Here is a 22,856-nt window from a genome sequence, read left to right on the forward strand (position 1 = left end):
CTGGGTACATTTTTATTTATTTTTTCGCTTTCGCGCAGGTCATGTTTTGAAAGACGATGTCCTGTAGCTTACTAATGTAAATAAATAAAAATGTATTCAAAAATCTGCTTCACATTTTCAGCAGGGCTGCGGAGCGGCTGTGGGTTGACTCCACACGGTTCTCATGTGCGTTAAAAAGCTTTACGTGGTTTAATGTAAACAACGATTACCAAATTTCCCTCTCATATTGCTCCTCATAACCACTGAAAATGGTAAAAAAAATCGAACCCGGAGTCCAATTATTATGGACGTTATCTGATATTAAGCGTTTCTGCTTCACATTTTCAGCAGGGCTGCGGAGCGGCTGTGAGTTGACTCCACGCGGTTCTCATGTGCGAGTTGACTCCACGCGGTTCTCATGTGCGAGTTGACTCCACGCGGTTCTCATGTGCGAGTTGACTCCACGCGGTTCTCATGTGCGTTAAAAAGCTTTACGTGGTTTAATGTACCTAAACAACGATCACCAAATTTCTCTCTCATATTGCTCCTCATGTTTATGAAATATTATAATATATGTGTGATATATGTGTTTTAGCTCTTTTGTTTGAAATGGAAAAAATCTAGCTGCTATCTAAAAAAAAAGAAATAAAAAAGGTTCGACTATCAGTCGACTACGGCAAAATCTAACGAATCAGATTCGACTATGAAAATCCTTAGTCGAAAACAGCCCTAGTTATTACACTGCTAATTTTTGTTTTGTTGTACACTGTTAAGTAAGATCTTTAGGTTTTTCGCAAAATAAATGTTGAGAATGCATAATACTCTCCCATGTCTCTTTTTGATAAGGATACCTACCATTTACTTATTATATTATAAAAATATTAACTTTATTCACATACTAAAGAGAGACAGGACAGGCTACTCCTCCCAAAATGTACCAAAAAAAAGTTATACCGTGATATTATACCGTCACCGTTCAAAAGATGAAAAATACCGTGATATTAATTTTAGGTCATATCGCCCACCCCTAGTTCACATATTTGTGTAAAATATGTTGCAGTATTTGGATTACCATTACACATGGTAATATGACACTGCTTTGATATAATCAGTTACTAATCTTGTCTGTGCAATTGCATCCAATCTTTAAAATCTGTAGAAAATGTACTTTCAAGTATTCATAAATCACTGTTTCAGTGGAGCAAACGACACCAGACAAGAACTGAAAGCATAATGTTTAACCAGAAGTTTGTCTGGAAAAGGGCATTATATATGCCACCGGTCAAAAGTTTGGAATAATTAAAAAACTAATTAAAGGGGTCATACATTTTTTTTTTTTATTATTATTTTATAGTGTTTACTGAGGTGCACTTGTAATGTTAATGTGATTTTTACATCAACAATTGACATAATTTAGAAATAATAGGCATTTTTCCTAGCCTGATTTTACGCTCTGTTTGAAGGGGCGTGTCTGTGTGAGACTTCAGTGCAAACGCCCACTGCTGTGATTGGCTGACATCTTTGCATATCTAATGCAAAAAACTAACTGACATTGCAATATTTAGTACGTCTCCAATATATATTCCGATATGAAAACAATTTCATCAGAATATAATTAATTAATACAATTTATCTTTGTTAAAGCTACAAAAGTTATTTTCTGTTTCTCTTTGTTGTTTAATTAACATTGGTGTCACTAGCAGCCGCAGGTATATTAGGCTGCTGTCACTTTAAGACAAATGCACAGACCCAATATAATCACATAATCATGATATGCATCCGTTTTCCTGTTTACAACACTGTGTTTACCAGGATACTCGCAGAGACAGGCATTTTGACTTAATTTTGCATGCACATGTCTGTTCAAACTCGAAAGAAAGAGAAAGAGAACTGAATGCTTTGTTCACATGCTGTCTCCGGGCTCTGTGTGCGCACAGAAAAGTCTTTTTGCGCTTGATGTTTAAACTGACAGGACTGACAGAAAACACATGCAAATGATAAACTTTCACTCTATGATGGTTAAACTTTTCTTTAAATCCGTAAATCACATTCGTTCCGAACTGGAACGATCCCTATACTTGACATACTCGCACATTGCGATATCGATGCTAAAACGATACATTGTGCAGCCCTAGAAACAAGTATTACATGTCAAACTCTCTCGAAATCTTTTACTTTGTTTTAACTTTTACAGATGTTGAGATTAACTAATTGTGAAAAGTGTTGATTATACCATTATATTTACATCTACTCCCATGGCATGACAGGTTGCAGCGGTGAGCATTGTAGTTGATGACAGACATGACTGTTGAGCGCATGAATGCAGTGATCTTGTCACTGTAACTCGATTTCTGCACTCTCATTAATGCTTTCATCACAACTAACAGTGCAAAGATTATGTAAGCATGTAGACAGCGTCATTGATTATAACAGGAGCTTTGGCAAGAGTCCAGAACTAAGGCCCTGTTTACAGCAGGTATTATGATGTGTTTTGGTGGATCGGTGGACGAGGGAGACACATTCCCGTTCACACCTGGTGTTTTAATCCGTCTCTTTTGTCCACTTTCAATCACTTCTGTCCTGATTTCTTCGAGGGGAGGGTCTATGGGGGGGTAAATGAATGGGCTTTTTCAGATCTTTCCATCGAATGGACAAAATAAGCTTGCACAAGTAACATACGAACGCGACCGAAGACGACGGAAAAACATGTGGGGAGTATGAGCTTTCATTTCTGCTCAAGACCAGCCGAACGCTGTGAGTGTGTGTTAGAAATCAGGAATGGTGAGAGAACATTGTGCTTGGTATGTTTTTCATCTTCAGCCGACAAAGTTTAAACCCCGTCTGGCTAGCGCTCTTCCCATAAAGTTACTCATTAGATCAGTAGATGGAGAGCAGACGGTGTTTTGTGGCTGTTTGAACACATTCAATCACATGAGTGTTTACACTACGAAAACAATCCGGTCAAATATGTTTTTGACTACCTCTGGAAGTGGTCGAAAGTGGACGAGCTCAAATGTTTTAGACCCCGTTTACTCCTGTATTTAGCGTCGTCCACTTGTGATCCGACCGACTAAAATGCATCTTAATACCAGCTGTAAACAGGGCCTCAGTCACTGATAAACTGTGATCGACAGCTCCAGCGATTATAAAGGGAGGGCTCTTTGATCGATTTCTGTATATAATTTAATCACAATAACAGATTATTTTTATGCTACTAAGAGAAACAATGTGAAGTTGATCGTTTGGCTTGATTCACAGACGCATAAACAGCAATAAACAATTTTGAGACAAATAACGTCTGACTGTACATCAGAAATCACTGATTACAGATCAGGCATTATAATTTACAGGGCTACTTAAATGCTGTGGCATTACTGACGGGTCCATATCTTACAGTAAAAGTCTGTTTGCAAAGCCTGCGCCGAAATGCTACTGATTTACCAAAGAATCTACAGTGAAATGTACAGAACAAATAAACATTGCTCTCCCGAGACATTAAGATAGTTGAAAATAAATCACTTTCCTAGAATCAGGATCCTTTGGAAAAGTAATGTTATTTCTAGTCCATTGATAAAGTATCTCTCTTCACTCCTCCGTGCCAGTGGGCGGGGCCAAAGACGTGATGATGTAACTATTACACTATTACATCATACGTGTTTTTGCAAGTAGTCTCTTATGCTTACCAATATTGCATTTATTTGATCAAAAATACAGAAGAAAACAGTAATAATGTGAAATATAATTACAATTTAAAATAACAATTTTATATGTGAATATATTTAAAAATGTAATGTATTCCTGCCTAACTAATTTAATACTGTAATTTGATGCAATTACTCCAGTCATGTGACACTTCACCATCAAGGGAATAAATTACGTTTTTTAACTATATCACAATAGAAAACATTTCTTTAAAATTGTAATAATATTTCGTTTTTATCGTATTTTTGAAACAGCTTTGGTGAGCAGAACAAATGACTTCATTCAAAAGCTTTAAAAAACCTTATAATTCCAAAGTTTTGACGGCAGTGTAAGCACTTTAACAGAAGTACAAGCTTCACATTTCTGCGATGAACCCCTCTAGGCCTCCATTGTAACCGCAGTACTGTAAACACATTTCATGTTTGTTTATACACAGAGAATTGAGAGAAGCAACAGATGTTGTTATTTTGACTCAAGTACTTCTTCAAGGACCTTCAGTTTAATAATAGCCCCTTTCATTAGTTATAGGAACTTAGTTATAGGAACTAGCCACCCATGTTCCCATAGGGTCATTTTCCTGGTTGCATTCGCACCGCCAGTAGGAAATCTGAAGTTTGTAGAACTAAAATCGTTCTCAGTTCCTGTGGTGCAAGTGGGTACTTCCACCATTAGTTCTAAGGAGCTATGAAAAGGTTCCTCTTGTGCGAAAGCCCCTATTGACTAATAACAAAATCAAATTCTAGTCTTTCACAATTTGTTTGCCTGTATGTTGTGTTTTCTCTCATAGGCATACACTATCTGCACGCCGAGGCCCCGTTTACGGTCATTCACAGAGACCTCAAGTCCCGAAATGGTTTGTAACTTTGTGAAATAAAGGCTGTATAAATATTTATTTGAGTTCAGGAGTGCTTGAATACTGTCTGTCTCTATGACCTGAAGACCTTGTGTTTTTCGTTTCAGTTGTGTTGACTGCAGATTCAGTACCCAAGGTACATGATCACTGTCTATTCATACAAACAGAATCAAGTTCTCTATATGTTATAAGTTTTGCATGAAAAAGTCTGCTGATTAACCGAACTCTCCGTTTCCTCAGATCTGTGATTTTGGGGCGTCTAAGTTTCACTCTCACACCACCCACATGTCTCTGGTGGGCACATTTCCCTGGATGGCCCCTGAAGTCATACAGAGCTTCCCTGTGTCTGAGACCTGCGACACTTACTCTTACGGAGTGGTGAGTGTGTGAACATCAGCGCTGGAGCTTCTAGCTACGTGCACTGAAAAAAGTGAAAAGGCTGTGCCATTCACTATTATTATTCTTCTGGCGTAAAACTGATCGTGCAGACCAAACCGTAAGGCCTAGAGACTTGAAACTTGGCAAGATGGTAGATCTCAATATGGGGAGATATTGACACGAAATCACCCTAATCGGCCAATAGGGGGCGCTACACTGATCAAATATATGAAACCGGTCATAACCTCTAGGGCCCTATTTTAACGATCTGAAACGCAAGTATCAAGCGCGAAACTCAAGTAACTATGTGGGCAGATCTCGGGGGCTGTTGCTATTATACCGGCGGGATAAATGACTCTTGCGCCCGACGCAAAGTCTCCTCCAGCACATCCACACTAGAAAATGATCTTTGGGAAAATAAATATTTGTATTAATATTAAATCAATATTTAAGTTTTGAACCAAAATATAATTTGAGAAAAACTAATACATTTGGCTGTAACAAATTAGGGTATTTTTTTGTCAGTTGGTGGATTCAATGGGTCTGTTGGCACAGATAGTTTTCTCTTTCATATAGCTGTGAATAATAAGCATGTTTCTTTCAGGTCCTGTGGGAGATGTTGACGCGTGAAGTTCCCTTCAAAGGTCTGGAGGGGCTGCAGGTGGCCTGGCTGGTGGTGGAGAAGAACGAGGTGACGGCAGGTTCTGATTGGCTGTGCCACTGATGAGGTGTGTCCGGCGTGTTGATTGGGGATGTTTGACATGTGTCGTGTGTGTCTTGCAGAGGTTGACGATTCCCAGTAGCTGCCCATCCAGTTTCGCCTGTCTGATGAGAAGCTGCTGGGTGACGGAACCAAAAGTAAGTAAAAAAAACAAAAATGCATGTTTACCTCGAAATGCAAATTAGGTCACATACTAGATCATGACCACAGACTAAACCAAACCCAGTCATGCAGGTTTGCAAGACGTGAGACAGGTGGATCAGCTCTTTCACAGTGGGATTATCCTGTGAGACCTTATTTAGCAAATACAGTATAAATTGTTATGGTTTTGACACTGCATAGCAGTCATACAGTAAACCTTGAGAATGACATACATTGGAGAGCATTAGCAATATGTTGCATTATACTACTAATACATTAATTATGCAGTGCTTAAGTAGATTGGTATTTGCTCCACGTTAAAGTGCAATGCATTAATGCATGAATAATAGATAAGACATGCTGTTTGGTTAGGACATTAATAACCGCTGTCTTTATTAATATATGACTGTCTCTTATCCTGACATTTTTAATTCATCCAATCAAAGTTCATTTTATCTGCCTCATGTCAGGGCTTGTTTTTTCCCCTCTCAGTTTCACTGAACACATCTCCTCTGAACGCTCACACCCATTTAAGTGAGCTTCATAAATTCATGTTTGCTGGCGCTGACGTCCGCCTGTCACTCACAGAGCGCGGGCGTGCCAGTACACTCAAATATATGCATATACTGAAATCATAACACTCAGATTGCAATTTAAGCTACACACAGCTGTTGTTCAACTCTGATAAGTATCGTATGGACGTTTCTAAAGTGCATTAAACTGATGACAACTTGCAAACGTTTAATTGAAAAAGCTGTTAATGTGTCACACAACCTGCTGCTTTTATGAACCGTTTCAACCTTTCAAGTACTTGTGAAAAAGAAGTGCACTTAATTGTATTGAATGTGCACTTGTAGTGTACTTCAAAAAGTACATTTTTAAGAAACGGTACTTGCAGATAATATATTAATTAAATAAAAAGTTGGACATTTTCATGGCTGTTTCTTAACACACTTAAGTATGTTTTTAAATTCACTTTGTAATAGTCACATTAAAGGTTTTACTTTAAAGTACAAAATCATTGTTTTAATAATCTTTTGTCATACTTTAAAGAAGTGCACGTATTTTGATGCATTGACTAACATACTAAAAGCACATGTAAAGGACTTGATTATAATTGTATCTGTGGTGTGTTATTCAGTATTACATTTAAAGATAATATATTTTAAAAGTACTAAAACTTCATCATTACAAATGTGTAATTACAAATATTTTTAAATACATGACATACAAGCTTCCATATAAAAATGGCATTAAAGTATATTTTATTTTACCATAAATGCTTGTCATGCATTCAACTCTACACTTAATCCATATTTCAAAGACAATAGGAGTACTTATGAAATTACACATAAAAATTTACTTAAGTCCTACATGTACTTAAGTGGGACAAAAAACTCTTTAAGTTGCTTTTAATATAAATTTAATTACAATTGACTTTCAATTAAGTGTACGAAAACATTACATGCAGTGCGCACAAGTATATTATTTCCATATTAAGTGCTCTTTTTAAAAGTATGCTTAAGTTTTTTCCACTAGGGAGTGCTTGTGAGATATTGGTGTAGTGTTTATTGATCAGATCTGAATTTGAGTATGCTTTATTGGCCAGGGAAGCAAAGTCTTTTAGAAGAGTTCAGTGTTTCAGAAAGTGTCTGTGTTTGAAATGCCGATGTTCTTAATAATGCAGATGTTGTGATTGTGTTGTAGGACAGGCCGCTGTTCAAACACATCTTGTCCACGCTGGAGTCCATGTGGAACGACAGTCAATTACCTGAAGAGTGCAACACGTTCCTGCAGAATAAAGCAGAGTGGAGGTACACTAACACTCTAATGATTACATACCGCGCAAATATCAATATCATTTACCTGCCGTTACACTAGAATTGATTTACCACACACTAGAAAAAATGCAATCCATTTTTATTTTAAAAACTGCAGTTTAAATGCTAAATGCAATAAAGTTTTGTAGTCAATCATTCTAAGTTTTTTTTTTTCTTTGAAAAATGTATTCATGCCTTAAAATAGTTTGAATGTAACTCGACACCAGCGATTTCAAAGCGTGTTTTTGAGACTGTCTTTGGTTCACTGCAGTTTTGAGGAGAAAATACTCAGCAATGGCGTCGACTTATGAATTTACACATGGCTTGTCTTAAAGCATATTAAAAATACCACATAGACACATAAACAACATTAAAAACAGATTTTTTAAGTAATCAAAGTGGTGCATATTATGATTTTTATTTTATTTTTATAAACTACTATGTCCCTTCACTCACATTCCCCCGGTTTCACAGACGAGGCTTAAGTCTAGTCCCAGACTAAAATGCATGTTTTAACTGAAAGCATATCTTTAAATAAATCAGTGCCATTGTTTTGTCTCAAGATGCACACCAGTAATGTTTTTTCTAAGGCACGTTTATAAAAGCTACCTAAATATCCTAACTGAACTAAGGCCTAATCCTGGCCTAATATAAGCTCTGTCTGTGAAACCAGACCATTGTGTCCTGGTGGTCTAGAAAGTCCTCCTGGGTGTTTGATGCTATATTAAGACCCTCTGGAATTGGGCCAGGATGCAGGGACAGGAGATCACAGCTAAATAGGGAAACATCGAACGAAGAAAAGAAATGTGACGTGTCAAAAAGGGGAACTTTAGGCTACATATAATTGTGAAATTTCCATAGCATTTGTTAGAAAAGAGGCAGACGGGGAAATCAGTCACACGGGAAGTGTGGTGTTGAAGTTGAGCAAGCAGGGCGTCAGGGGTGGGGCTCGACGGGACGGGACGGCCCGATGGGAGGTGTTTGAGGACTCCAGTTCCTGTCCCTGTATAAATAACTGTTGTCTGAAGAGAATGTGTAGCTCCCTCTGCTGGTTAAATCACATATTACAAATGTACAGTGACTCAGGCTTGACTGTACTTATATACACCAGTTGATGATTCTGCACTATATGTTGCCAGCCAGCTTAACAAATTTCTTATGTTTAGCAGCATTTATCCTGTCTAGGGAATAAAGACAACATTCAGCCATTATTCTTACATTCATTTCTTTGCATACTGTGGCCAAACCAGTAAAATCAGTGACAAACACCACATTTTGTCTTCAAAACATAAATTGTCTATAAATTGGGTATTTATTTTAAATCTTTGGACAAACAAGTGTGTTTTTTTTGAGTCCAGTCAAATTGTATTAATGTTGTTAAATTTCCAAAAGTGTGAATGTGGGTATAAAATGTGTCAGAATTTAAAGCAATACATAATATTAAAATGTACAAACAATAATATTTATATTAGTGTTAAAATTAATATATTTTGTCTTCTAACAAATATTCTAACAATGTTTTTTTCTCTGTCTTGTTCTGGCCCCAAAGTCCAGTGAAATTAATAATTATGTTGTTAAATTGTATATGCAGTCCTGTGGGTATAAATTGAAAAAAATAATTTGAAAGCAGTATGTAATATTTACATTTTCATAAAATATATAACTTTTTTTTTTAAGTAATTTTAAATCTAAATATTTTTTATATTAGTACATCAATGTATGACACATTATGCAGTAAAATAATGTATGTAAGCTAATCACTTGTTTATAAATATTGATATGTTTATGAATTGGGGTATTATGTTGATGAATATGATGTGTATTGTGTGAGCAGGTGTGAGATCGAGGCGACTCTGGAACGTCTGAAGCGCTTGGAGAGAGATCTGAGCAGCAAAGAACAAGAGCTGAAAGAAAGAGAGAGACGGTTAAAGATGTGGGAGAGAAAACTCATCGAGCAGTCCAACACACCGGTGAGTCTCTCTCTCTCTCTCTCTCTCTCTCTCTCTCTCTCTCTCTCTCTCTCCTGAGGACCTCGATCTCGCTCTAACTCAAAGCAACTGTTAACTCAAAAGACCATTTTCTGTCATCGTTTACTCTCATGTTTTTCCAGGTCGTTTGTTTCTTTAGTAGACCATAAAAAGAAGAATATTCACATTACAGTAGTGGCCAAAAGTGATGTTTAGAGGGGATGTTTGTTTTTTAGGACCCTACAAATTCATTTAAACCATCAAAATATGAGGTATATTTATATATATATTTAAAATATATATTTAAATATTATAAATAAAAGGGAATAACAAAACAATGACCTTTGTTAGGGTATTTATGTGACATAATTATTTGGCAAACTACAGCTACAGTAAATAAGTAAGCAAGTACATTTTATTTATATAGCACATTTAAATGTAGCAACGCTATCCAAAGTGCTGAACAGAGTAAAGGAGAGTCAAATAAAGAGTTAAGTAGAGTCTAAAGTAGAGATCTAGTTTCCCTTATTTATTATAGGCTATTTATCATATTGGCCTGAGGGTAAAGCAAGAAACTTCTAGTAGTACTTCTACTAGTAATCCTAGTAAATGTGTTTCTATTAAAACAACAGCAAAATGACTTTGTATTGTCACACAGAAGTGCATTTACTCAGCAATCACAATCACAAATAGTCGAGATCCATGTTTGGATTTATTACAGTTCATCACTGAGAAGGTTTGATCACAGATTTAGTCGCAGTAAACAGTACTGAAGGAACACAGACCGACTGAATTACTCTTTCATTTAAGTAGAATATCTCAAATGGAGATCTCTAAACTGCAGTTTATACATTTGTCTGTGTTTTCTGTTCATCCGCGCTTCTTCCGCAGTGTAGAGAGAGCCTGTGCACATGGTTGCCAGATTGCAGTAAAAAGTAGAAAACGTGTTCCTTCAACAGAAAAGCACTGATTGGGGGATTTAAATCTTGAAATCTGGCAACCGTACGCATGAAAGCTCATAGCGGCTTGATAGAATCAATCTGCAATGCTTTGTCTCCTCTTTATTCGACAAAAACAAAGTGATCTTGGTCAAGTTCTTATTTTTTTTACTACATTTTAGTCTTTTTTCGTCAAAGATATTGCATGTTGATAACGTCACAGTTGTCGTTAAATGACGTTGGTGTCGTTTCGTCATCGTCTCGTCTTAGTCATGGGAAAAAGGTCGTCAAGGAACATTTTTTGTCATAGATTTCATTAATGAAATGAACACTAGTGTGCCAGAAACGAAACACCCATTACCCTTGACTCAGTGATACGAACAGTAATGATGGCGTCGGTTTTACTCTTTCTTCTGGAAGTTCATCAAGGTGGATTCGCAGCTCTGAAAACAGCATCTTCTCGACATGAACAACATGAATCAAACTCTTTCAGTCTCAGCTAAAACTACAGTGTTTGAGGCTCGAAGTAGACGTTCACAGGCAGTCAGTAGCCGCGTTTCCATTACCCTTCAAATTGCGCAAATTGAAATTGCGAATTGAAAATACGCCCAATGGAAACACGTAATTTTCGTAAAAACTCCCATTTATCGCAAAAAAGTTTTCACGCTCGCATGAGGGTTTTTTTCAGGCAATTCGAAAAAGAAATATTCCGCAAAACTGCAATGGAAACAGTTTTTGCACATTTACAGTCACCTGACGTAGATGACGAGGTGTGTTTGGACAGAATACGAGACAGAGTTCTTTATTAAATTCATACAAGACAAAATAATTACAAGAATAATGGCTTCTAAACCTCAAAGAAATGCCACAATCAAGACCTCGAAGCAGAAATGAGGGAGAAACACCCAGAAACACCTCATATGTGTCGCTCACAAGAATAATAAAGATCATTCCTTACCATTAATGCTTGGAAAACACACATAACATCTCCTTCGATTAATAATAATGGCTAGTGCAGTGGCTCGGATATATAAGTAAACCCACCAACGTCCGATGCCATGGTTTTTGGAATGATTTTACTGATCGCGAGAGGAAAAAATTAAGTTTTAGTCGCATAACATCAGTTAATGGAAACGCCGTCATTTCGCAATAGTTTTTTCTCGACATTTAGGAAAAATCGCAAAAGTTTTGCGCAAATCTGTGATGAAAACGCGCCTAATGAACTGCCGTTCGGCAAATTTATTACAAACCTACGTAGGTTTCGTCTAAGAAGCGAGACTCTCTCTTTTTAAATCCGTTTCTCAAGCACTTTGATAGTTGAAACTTTGCAGAGCTTCTACATTCTCAAACCGCTGTATGACACACTGCATGAAAGCCAGGGTAATATCCGAAAAAGCATAACAGGAGCACTTTAAACCCTATATGCTGGACACTTGCTCACCGTCTTTCCTTCAATATCCATTTCAACTCATTCAATTCAGTCATATAAAAGAACCGTTTAATAGATCAAAATGAACTGCTCGTATTCAAGTTTGCTCAGATGAGAAATAGCTTCCTTTAGTCACAGTGTGTATGTGCTTCTGAATCTTTCCCCCATCAGGAACAGTGTTTATTTGCTGGAGAAAAGATGCGAGTCGTGGAGGTTAGAGCAGTCACTCTCTCTGATTCCCTGTAAAGGCTGTATTAGGTGAGGCCGTCTGACGCCCACCGGGTCCTTATGGATGTTATTTATGGCAAATGAAGTGGATGTATAGCCACATGCTGAGGAGAGCGAGAGAGAACAGCGTGTCAGCGTGGCGAGGGCAGCGCGCACTTACGAACAACTGACATTTCACTGACATTAAGATTGGCCAATTTGAGCAGTGTGAAGACTGTGAGGAACTCACACACCGTCAAGAAAGAGAGAGAGAGAGAGATTGAAAAACATGAGCAATAAAAAGAGTATTTCAATATTTCTTCCAGCAGAAATGAATTGCGTTACAGTCGAGTGTCTGTTCCTCTGTTCTTATATTCACGGAAAACTGAAAACCTGTAAAAAAAGACAAAGAAATGACAGTGCTGTTCACTAGATACACCACTGATATTAATTCAGTCAAAGACTTTTATAGGAGGATATATAAAAAATAAACTGTACTTATATATAATATATAATAAAACTGTAATATAATATTAATGAAATAATAGATGTACTCACAGAATCACGGTGAAGGAAATGTTGAACAGGTTAAAGCTAAGCCAGACTCAGCAGTCACATGTCATCTAAATTATAATACGTAACGGTTCGTATATTCGTTTATTCTGACTGAATTTGTGATTTTGCTGATTTGAAAAACTCTAAATAGCATTATACATGATTATACTGAACTGTTAATCTATTGGTTCTTTTCAAAATGTGTTTATAATCAGCATTTCAGTCGTCTCGTCCGCCATCTTGGGACTGAGCTCGTCGCAGTGCATTTTGGGATTACTTTTGTTATATCGACGTCACTAATCCAAAGGAAAAATATTTTCGATATTTTGGGTCATTTGTTTAGGGAAAACTGTAAAAAAATCATGAGAATTAGTTTTGACAATATAAAAAATATGAATATTATTCCCCTCATTCTTTCTTCATGGTGTCTTTATATTTTCTCTTTGATAGTATGTCTGAGAAATTTCTCTTATAACAATTATGTAAGTAATATGCTGTACTGATGTTTAAAAATTGATTTACTAAAAAAAAACTATAATTCTGAAATAAAAGATCTGTGACACAGTGATTAATCTTGCCTGAGATGTATTGCCTGTCAATCAGTCGGTGCCTCAGAGGGAACATGATTCATTTCCCTGAAGCTTGAAGAAAATATGAAAGTTTATGGAATATTTCGTTACTTTATAGGGGAAGATTTGATCCTAACACATAACCTGGGACACGACTTCACTTCCTGTTAATAAGATGCTAATTCAAAGGCAAAACTGAGATACAGAATAAAGTTAAAATGTCATAAAAGCATTCAAATTTGCTAATAAAGAAATGAGATGTCAAAAACACCAAGAAACTCACACACACCCACAAATAAATTGAGATATTCTAGATATAAAATGTCAATTTGCCTCATTTTTAAATTATTTCTACACTTGTGAATGAGGGAAATCAATGAATGACTCTCTTATTTGCATTAAAAGTGAGCGTCATATACTGTAATATGATTGTTTTTGTTGTTAATATCTGCACTTCACATTATAAGAACACTAGCTGAATATTAAGGTAAATGTCATCTGATTGTTCACACATGTGAGTGTTTGTGTTCTTCTGTCCGTCTCCGACAGCTTCTTCCAAACCTGGCGATACACTCCTGGGCAGAGGAACATGTGGTGAGTATTTCTTCAATAGAGACGATTTCAGATTTTTGTTCTTTTTTTAACGTCTTTGTCTTTACAGCATTTCTGGATGCAGCAGATCTTTGAAGGTGAGATTCTTCTTCACCTCTGATGTCGATTAACTGTTCGTTTATAGCTGTTCTTTTGAACTTTCTTTTCATCAAAGAAAAACTTAAACCTGTTTTCAACATTGATAATAATCATAAATGTTTCTTGAGCATCAAATCATCATATTAGAATGATCATGTGACACTGAAGACTGGAGTAATGATGCTGAAATGATGAATGATTCAGATTTCAGATTACAATATATTAACATAGAGAACAGTTTTAAAAATTGAAATAATATTTCATAATATTACTGTTTTTTAATAAATGCAGCCTCTCTGAGGATAAGATATTTCTTTTAAAAACATTAAAAAAATCTAACTGACCCTAAACTTTGGAGCGGTAGTTTATTTCATATAAAAAAAATTAGAGGTAGAAAATATAATTAGATCAGTATAAAAACAATAGAAATTGATGCAGAGTCTATGATAGAAAGATGACCGTGTGTGTGTGTGTCTGTTTGTGCGTGCGTGTATGTGCTTGTGTGTGTGCGTGCGTGCGTGTGTGTGTGTGTGTGTGTGTGTGTGTGTGCTGCAGGTGATGGAGAGCTGCAGCAGTACGCCGAGGTCTTCAAGCAGAATCACATCACAGGACAGAGACTCCTGCTGCTGTCTGAGACGGACATGAGGGATCTGGGTGTGACGTCCAAAGGACACATCATACATCTGAAGGTACCACGCTACTTCCTCCACGATTACAGCTCTTACCTTTACAAATGTTAGAAATATATATATATATATACATTATTTGTCCGTGTCCTGGTTAAAACTGCTTATTTCTCTGGATTTAAACATTCTTAGAAACATTTGGGATAATGAAAGTAGACAAATCAACAAAATATATACCATTGTTCTAGTGGACACCGGTGAAGACAACATTCCGCGTCATCGAGCTACGCCTTTGTTTTGAATAAACGTCCTCTAGTGGCGAAAAATTACATAGTGTGCCTTTAATGTAAAAATAATTGAATGCGAGTTTGAATATAATTTTTCGTGACCTTTATAGACAAACTGAATGCAACAACTGATAGGCTAATTCACTTCAGATCTTGAAAATAAATGAAAGGAAAGAACATGTTCAACTCAAGGTGAACAAACAAGTGTATTCCATGATAAAAAAAGATTGTTTCAGTCACTCAGAGGGCCCTTTTTTAACGATCTGAAACACAAGTATCAAGCGCGAAACGCAAGTAACTTTGTGGGCGGGTCTTGCGCACTGTTGCTATTATACCGATGGGATAAATGACTCTTGCGACCGATGCAAATCTAAAATGGGTTGGTCTGAAGTTGCTTCATTATTCATAGGTGTGGTTTGGGCGTAACGTGAAATAAACCAATCAGAGAGTCATCTCACATTCCCTTTAAGAGCAGGCACGCTTGTTCCATGGCGGATTGCTATTATAAAGGCGAATCAGGAGCGGTTCACAGCCAAGGAGACCGACGTTCTCGTCAGAGCCGTAAAACACAGAGAAGTGACATTGAAATGGAGAAACCCACGCAAATTAGCTTCGGTTAAACAGGCGTATGATAATTTGGGTAAATGTGTAAGCTAGATTTATGCCTATTTTTTCACATCTTCATGGACACCACAGTGATTTCCCTCATGTGGAATATTTTTCCTTGTAATAATGTATGGTTTGCATAAATGAAAACTGCTGCTTCTGTGTGTAGATGAGAGAAGCAAAGTGTATGATTATGGCCAAGCATGCGCCCCTTAAAATAGCATATGAATATCATGTGCAACGCGACTTAGACTTAGTTTTTCCTGGTCAGTGGCGGAATTGTTTTCTAAACCTGCAAAATAGCACCAGGGAACGTTTGTGCTGGAACACGCCTCCTCTTTGCGCGGGAGCGCGAATGCATTTCCTAGTTTAGCGACGTGCATCTGTGGAGGGAAAAGTCCGCTGTGCGCGGGTGCAAAATAGGAATGATACATGCGTCTGTGTACAAAGTCAATTGCGCTGGGTGCAAGATAGGGCCAATAATGTATTTTAATCAGGTTAAAATGGTGTATTTATGAATTTGATAATGTACTTATCTATTTCGTTGCGAATGCAGAGAGACTCCGCCCACATGCTCTTCTGATTGGCTGGGATTTTTGATTGATTTTGTCGCAGTTTGGACAGATAAATCACATCACGTCTGGTTAGTGTTAGGCGGTTTAAATTTGCTTTTCAAAGCTGCAATTTCTGATTTAACAGATTTAACGAGCAGCATCATGTTTATCATTTATGTTTATTTCCCCTGTTTTGTCTGAAAACGTAAACGCCGTCTCTGAGAAGTGACGTAATCTGGCGACTGTCGACATTGGTCCTCGTCTGTCGATGCAGTGTGAATCGGCCTAAGGAAACCGAGCAAGAAATCTCACACAGATTTCTCACACGAATTTCTCAACAACGCTCAAACTATGCTCAGAAAGCCCAACATCTCAATATGAAGTCGAATGAACAATATGAAGACCAGATGATCTGAGCAATTCATTCATGTGTCAACAATTGATTTATTTGTCTCTTGGAATTAATTTTATTCCCCCCCAATGATTTTTTTAGAAATATCCGTGACAGCGTTGATGTTTAATTGAAAACTCCATTATGTCATATTGCTAAGCTTTGAAAGAGCGACCTCTGAGAAATAATTTTTCCTCCTCTGGGAAACGCTGCTAACTGACATCACACGTCTGATCCTGTAAAGCGTATGTTCACTCCATAGAGAGCGTGATGTGTTGAATTAATTACTCTAGATGTATATGACATATGCCAGAGCGCGAATTATATGTTCATAAGTGATACACAATGGTATTAATTGTTGTTTTGCTGCTGAAAGTCCATTAACAGGTAATAATTATGTAACATTCACACACAGCTGGTCATTGGCTGATTGTTATGCATAACTGCATAAATCCATCTCGTAATGTTTTAAACATTATGTCAAATCTTTTCTTTTTCAGACCGAAATTGAGAAACTTACCCACGACTACCTGAGTCTGTTCCACTTTCCTCCGTTGATCAAGGCATGTGTTCACTTTCTAGATCATCTTTTACATAGAGTCGACGTGATTTTGTTTTTTTGATCAGTAGCCACACTGTTTTGGCTGATTTCTTCCTTACCCAACATACTTTAAAAAGGTTACACTTTATTTTAAGGTGACGTAGTTAAATACTGAGTACTCAAATAAGTACTGAGTAATATTAATTAACTACATGTACTTACTATAGAGTTACGATTAGGGTTAGGGTTTTGTTGAGGGTTAGTTACTTGTAATTATTCATAATTTACTGTTATTACTACGTCACCTTAAAATAAGGTGTTACCAAATATTTAATTTATTATATATATTTAAACTTAATTTACTGGGTTTATCCAATTCATTTGTCCTATGTATTTGAATTGACAAGCTATCTCAGCTTTTGGAAGTAGGTAAAACTCAAAAAAGCCAGTGCAAAAAATATTCAGTATATACATATTTTTTATACAGTACAAGGTCACAGCTAATGCATATTAGTGCTGTCAAATTGATTAATCCTGATTAATCGCATCTAACGTAAAGGTTTTTGTTTACGTATATGTGTGTGTATATATATTATATAATATATATATATATATATATATAAATAAATATTATATATGTCACTGTATGTGTGTGTGCTCATGTCTACATACACACATACACACATACATATATATATGTGTGTGTGTATAGTATAACCATGCACATACACACACAGATATATATATATATATATATATATATATATATATATATATACACACACACACACATATATTATGTAAATAAAAACATCACTCATTTAAATGTTCCTTTTGTGCACTCTTAGAATGGTTTGGCCACTGAACAAGAAGACGAGGATTGGAGGAAGACTGTAAATCTGGAGTTAGTGTTTGGATACCACTGGAAAGCAGGCACAAGCCTCACGGTAAATCACTCCGCTTCATATCATGTGTAGGAGCCCTCATAGTTATTGATAGGTTTATGATACACAGCTTAGGCCCTGTCCCAAATGTCACACTTCATGTGCACTTGCGGTCTTGTGGACTTACTATGGCCACCACATGTGTGTGTCTGTTAACTCCACAAGACCGGGTGTCTGGGTTCTGTCTGGGACAGGGCCTTAATCCAGGCATGCAATCTTTGAGATTGGCATAATTTTATTCTGTCAGTGGCAAGATAGGTTTTCATTTTTTAAATATTGTTCACCACTAGATAGGGGTGCAACGGATTGCATGTGGACCAGGCCCCACGTTTCGGTACGCATGTGGTTCATGGATTAATTGCTAAGTTTAACCATCACAGAGTGAAAGTTCATCATTTGCGCATGTCTTTCCTCGACAGTTTACACATTTAAGCATTCAAGAGCAAGAAGAGGCTAAAGAGAAGTCGATCGCGCGTTGTTTATCTGTGCACACAGCCACACACACCTGAAGCGCGCACACACACAGAGGCAGGTTTCAGATAGCGGGCTAACACTGAATTGATTCCTTTTTCGCGTCTCCTTGCACTTGAACTGACACATGCACACAAAATTATGTTACAATACACCTCTCGGCAAGCAAGTGCTGTCTGTGGTTGCTTGGGTGTTTGGTGAAAATCGTGTGTGCATATATCTATGTTTCCATCCACCCATTTTCATGTGCACATAAATTATGAAAATACACAACAAAAAATTATTATTTTATTCGATAAGAAGACGTGCATAAACTACGATGGAAACACATTTAAAGAAATAAATCCCTGGATGCGTAACAAAAACATCCTGTGACTTTGCCTCAACAGTGGATGTGATTCGATAACCAGTGGATCAGTTTCATCGCACAGCCTCTCAAATGTGGGTTTGATTATTCTGAAACGCCTGAGCCAAAGTCTGTCATCAGAATGATGTGGTTTAATTCCCAGAAGCGTCTCGCACGACTGCGTTCCCAAACACTAGGCAAACGAACGCCAGAGAACGTGACAGCGTTTATTGCGTTTCGTCTTCGCGCTCTGAGACACAAGTCATTTATGATGGAGGGAAAAAAGCCAGTGGTTTCCCAGATTGCAGCAACTTCCATTTTTATTATCACAGATATTTTGCACCGAATTTCCCAGGAAGTGACGATTTTGTTCTCTTGAACACGTGAGATGGAATCGCTGCTTTATTAACAAACGTTTTTATGCAATATTTTGCGTTAAATTCGCAACTTAGGCTGGAACCAGCTATTGACATGACGCTTAGTTTTTGTCATATCTATGAATTTAATCAAAAATACTTTTAAAAATTCTATTTAATTTCTGTATTAAAGGGGTGGTTGATTATGATTTCACTTTTCTAACTTTAGTTAGTGTGTAATGTCGCTGTTTGAGCATAAACAACATCTGCAAAGTTACAACGCTCAAAGTTCAAAGCAAAGGAAGATATTTGTTTTTAAAGAAATCACTTTTTAAGGACTACAACTAACGGCTGATAGGGACTACACAACATTCCTCCTGGTTAAGTGACATCACAAACCCCGATATTTGCATAAACCCCACCCCTGGAACACGATTTATAGATTATCAAGACAAAATATGCTAATCAATGACTAGAAGATATCTACACATAAGCTACATAAATTCATCAACTAACCATTCAGAAATGTCCTGTTGCTTCTACATGTTGTCACTTCTTCTTGAGTCCATCTTTCTGACTCCGGTTTGAACATATAAGGCTAAAAGTTTTTGAAATTCTCAGTGCATGTCTGTGTGAGGTAAAAGGACAGGAGCTGGAGTGCCCCCCTGTGCCGGGAGCAGCAGCTCATTTGCATTTAAAGGAACAGACACAAAACGACGCGTTTTTGCTCACCCTCAAAAAGTGACAACTTTAACATGCTATATAAAAATATCTGTGGGGTATTTTGAGCTAAAACTTCACATACACACTCTGGGGACATGAGACTTATTTTACTTATTTTTTTGCGGTATAAATTCAGATAAATCATAATGAAGCAAAAAGTCATAACCTTTATAAGTAGTAAAACATAATGTATAAGAAAAAAACAATATAGAAAATAAATAATGTTTTATTTTTTTAATTACTTTAAGAAAACTGCCTCAATATAATATAAAAAAAAAAAAAACGGCAAATCAAAGTCATGTGGTCCAACCAACAGAGGTATACAGAAAAAACCAGGGTCAATAAAAATAAATAAAAGATATAAATAAAAAATATAAATAATTTACGTTTTATGACAATGCATGGCTAGTTCGGGATGTAAAATGTCATTCGTTGAAACAAAAAACTTTGTTTAATATATATTATATATTTAAAAACTTTTTTGAAAAACAATGATTAAAATGCAGACACTCGCATAGATTCTAGACAAATTATGATTACACCACATTTTGAATTGGCTTTTCTTGGAAATGTTACCAAGATGATTTCATTTCTAATAATATTTTTAAAAGGGTTTTCCTTGTCATTGCTCACTTAAAAAAGTAATTGCATTCCTCTCATCAACAATCCGCATGATGGTCGAATATTGGAGGAACACCAATGCAGTGTTTCCTCACGGTTCTCTTTAATGTATGAAATGCTTGTGATTTGCTGTCATTATTTTCGCATCACCGTCTGTGCATCATTTCCTGTGTTGACGGGAGCTTTTGTTGCATATGTGATGTCTTGTCATAACTGAGACTTTTTGTCACACAATTGCGGCGCTCCTTGATTTGAAGTTGTCTTCCTCAAGTAAAAGATGCCTGTTATCGCCCTCCTCCGAAGACTGACCACTGTCTAAACGCATTTTCCATTCCCAAGCCTCTTGTTTTGGTTCCTCTTTTTCGTTCACTTAAAAGCGGCCGCAAGAGGTAAATGATTTCTGGTGTAAAGCCAGGCGTAGCATCCATCCATCCACCCCCTCTCGCCGGCGAGCCTTTGTTTGGGCTCCTGACACAGGAGAGCGACTGCGTCTTCACTTTCCGTTTGAATTTAATCAAAAATTTAGCCAGAAGTCATTTTCTTTTTAAAAGGCAAATGTTATTTAATCTTTCAGCTGTTCATTGTCCCATCATAAATAGTCCCCTTTCAACGCGTGCGGCGGGGCTGAAGCGGGGCCGCTAATTGCCTCCTATTTCTCCTGACATGTGGTGGTTTGGTTGGGAGGAAGCTCAGCGGGAAGAAGGAAACAGGAGTCTGAGAAAATGAGAGCTAATTATTTTCCCCTGCCTGGTGTCAGCCTCCGTGTCAGCCTTGTTTTTACAAACTGTAAGGTTTTTTTTTTTGCACTAAATAAAACAAACCCGCTTCGCTTGAGTTTTTTTTTTTTTTTTTTTCTGCCTTTTTTCGCTCGTCTCTCTCTCTCTCTCTCTCTCTCTCTCTCTCTCTCTGACTCTCTCTCTCTCTCTCTCTCTCTCTCCCTCTCTTTCCTGGCGGTGTCGTGGTACCAGCTGCACTTCTCAAAGCCTAAATGAGACCCTACGATTGTGCTTTGCCCATCTGACAGCACAGAGTGTTTCTGTTAATGAGGATATCAGGGCTTAGTCGCCGGAAAGGTGCTGAATTATGTATGAGGTGTCATTAGACGCTTACCACGCTGGCCGTCATTACCGCGCATTGTTTCTGCTGCTGCTATTAGGCAGGGATAACGTTTGGCAAACGCTTGGTCAGCACTCGGCCGAAAAGACAAGCAGGCACACGCTCACGGTTGTCTGTTCCTGCTTGTGTAACAGGGTTATATATAGCATGTGTCTCCACTTGCCAATAATGAAGCGTTGAAATGATCAGACTGAAAGATGATTGGTCAGGAAGGGGTTAACGGGGTTTCCTTTTGGCTGGCTGTCTCTCTGTGCTAACAGCGGCGAGGAGTCAAATCTGTGTTGTTTTGAGCAAATTAATTGCATTCCCACTGAAAACAAGCGTTCTAGCGCGAAAATGTTGCCTGTAAATAGTGTTCTTATCAGATTCACATGATCAACCTCTCCTCCATTTTGCTTGGGATCTGATGTGGTCAGAACAGGACTGTGTTCTCTGGACTCCTCTCAAGCGGAGGATGATTGGCGATTAGCTCATTACCATAAAGTTGACCCGACTTCGACTCTCCTCGACGCCCTCACTGGAACAGTTTGGGTGTGTTCACACTGGGCATGTTTGGTTGGATTAAAACCAACTCCGGTGCGATTGCCACTGAACGCTGCCATCTGAACCCTGGTGACACCAAACAAGCGGACCGAGACACTGAAAAGATGGATCTCGCTCCACTTCCAAACGAACTCTGGTGCGGTTTGAATGAAATATGAACGCAACACGGACCAAAGACATGTAACGTTAAACGAACCAAAAACAGGACATGATGTCACAAGACGTGACCCTAAAAAGGACAGACCTGGAAACCTGTTTTTTCTCATCATAGTCGTGTCAGTCAGAGTTCAGTACAGGCATCAGAACCGCGTCTCCTCACAGCAGATCTGTGTGTGTGTGTGTATGTGTGTGTGTGTGTGTGATGGATACCTGACGCTGTTTTGACTCCTTTAATCAGTTTATAAGCTCTTCACGAGTTCTCAGCTGGTCAAAATAGCATCATATGTACATACAGCGAGCGCATTTAACCCAGAACACAGCACTGTTTTTGATGTTCAGTAAATTCCGTCGTGAAATATACGTCATAAAAGCAGACCAATCAGGTTGTGAATATATCCCTGTGCCTTTAGGTTTGGTATATTTAGGTTCGGTGTTAAAATGCCAGTGTGAACGCTAAGCGGACCAGGACCAAATGTTTTGGTTTTGCCAGTGCTGATGCTGCTCTTTCTCTTAATGCTGTCTTTGATCTTGAAATTTAGCTTGTCATAAATAAAATGCAGCGCATATCTGTTGCTTTTGTTGATGTCAATTTTCATATACATTTTTATTTTATAAAATGCACC

At 37.5% G+C, this 22,856-nt stretch overlaps 1 protein-coding gene across 2 annotated transcripts in view; it reads left to right on the top strand.

The window, feature by feature from the left end:
- Positions 1–22,856, top strand: part of map3k20a (mitogen-activated protein kinase kinase kinase 20a) — a 48,142-nt gene that overhangs the window by 14,152 nt on the left and 11,134 nt on the right. For both annotated transcript variants that reach the window (XM_081367527.1, XM_081367526.1), the window contains exons 5-16: positions 4,469–4,534; positions 4,642–4,670; positions 4,775–4,912; positions 5,517–5,603; positions 5,696–5,770; positions 7,482–7,588; positions 9,429–9,564; positions 13,809–13,853; positions 13,921–13,948; positions 14,505–14,638; positions 16,914–16,976; positions 17,803–17,901. In XM_081367527.1, coding sequence (XP_081223653.1) covers positions 4,469–4,534; positions 4,642–4,670; positions 4,775–4,912; positions 5,517–5,603; positions 5,696–5,770; positions 7,482–7,588; positions 9,429–9,564; positions 13,809–13,853; positions 13,921–13,948; positions 14,505–14,638; positions 16,914–16,976; positions 17,803–17,901 — 1,007 coding nt within the window. The remainder of the gene's footprint in view (positions 1–4,468; positions 4,535–4,641; positions 4,671–4,774; positions 4,913–5,516; positions 5,604–5,695; positions 5,771–7,481; positions 7,589–9,428; positions 9,565–13,808; positions 13,854–13,920; positions 13,949–14,504; positions 14,639–16,913; positions 16,977–17,802; positions 17,902–22,856) is intronic.

The sequence above is a fragment of the Scardinius erythrophthalmus genome (assembly GCF_964197995.2).
Source record: "Scardinius erythrophthalmus genome assembly, chromosome: 6".
Classification (NCBI taxonomy): Eukaryota; Metazoa; Chordata; class Actinopteri; order Cypriniformes; family Leuciscidae; genus Scardinius; species Scardinius erythrophthalmus.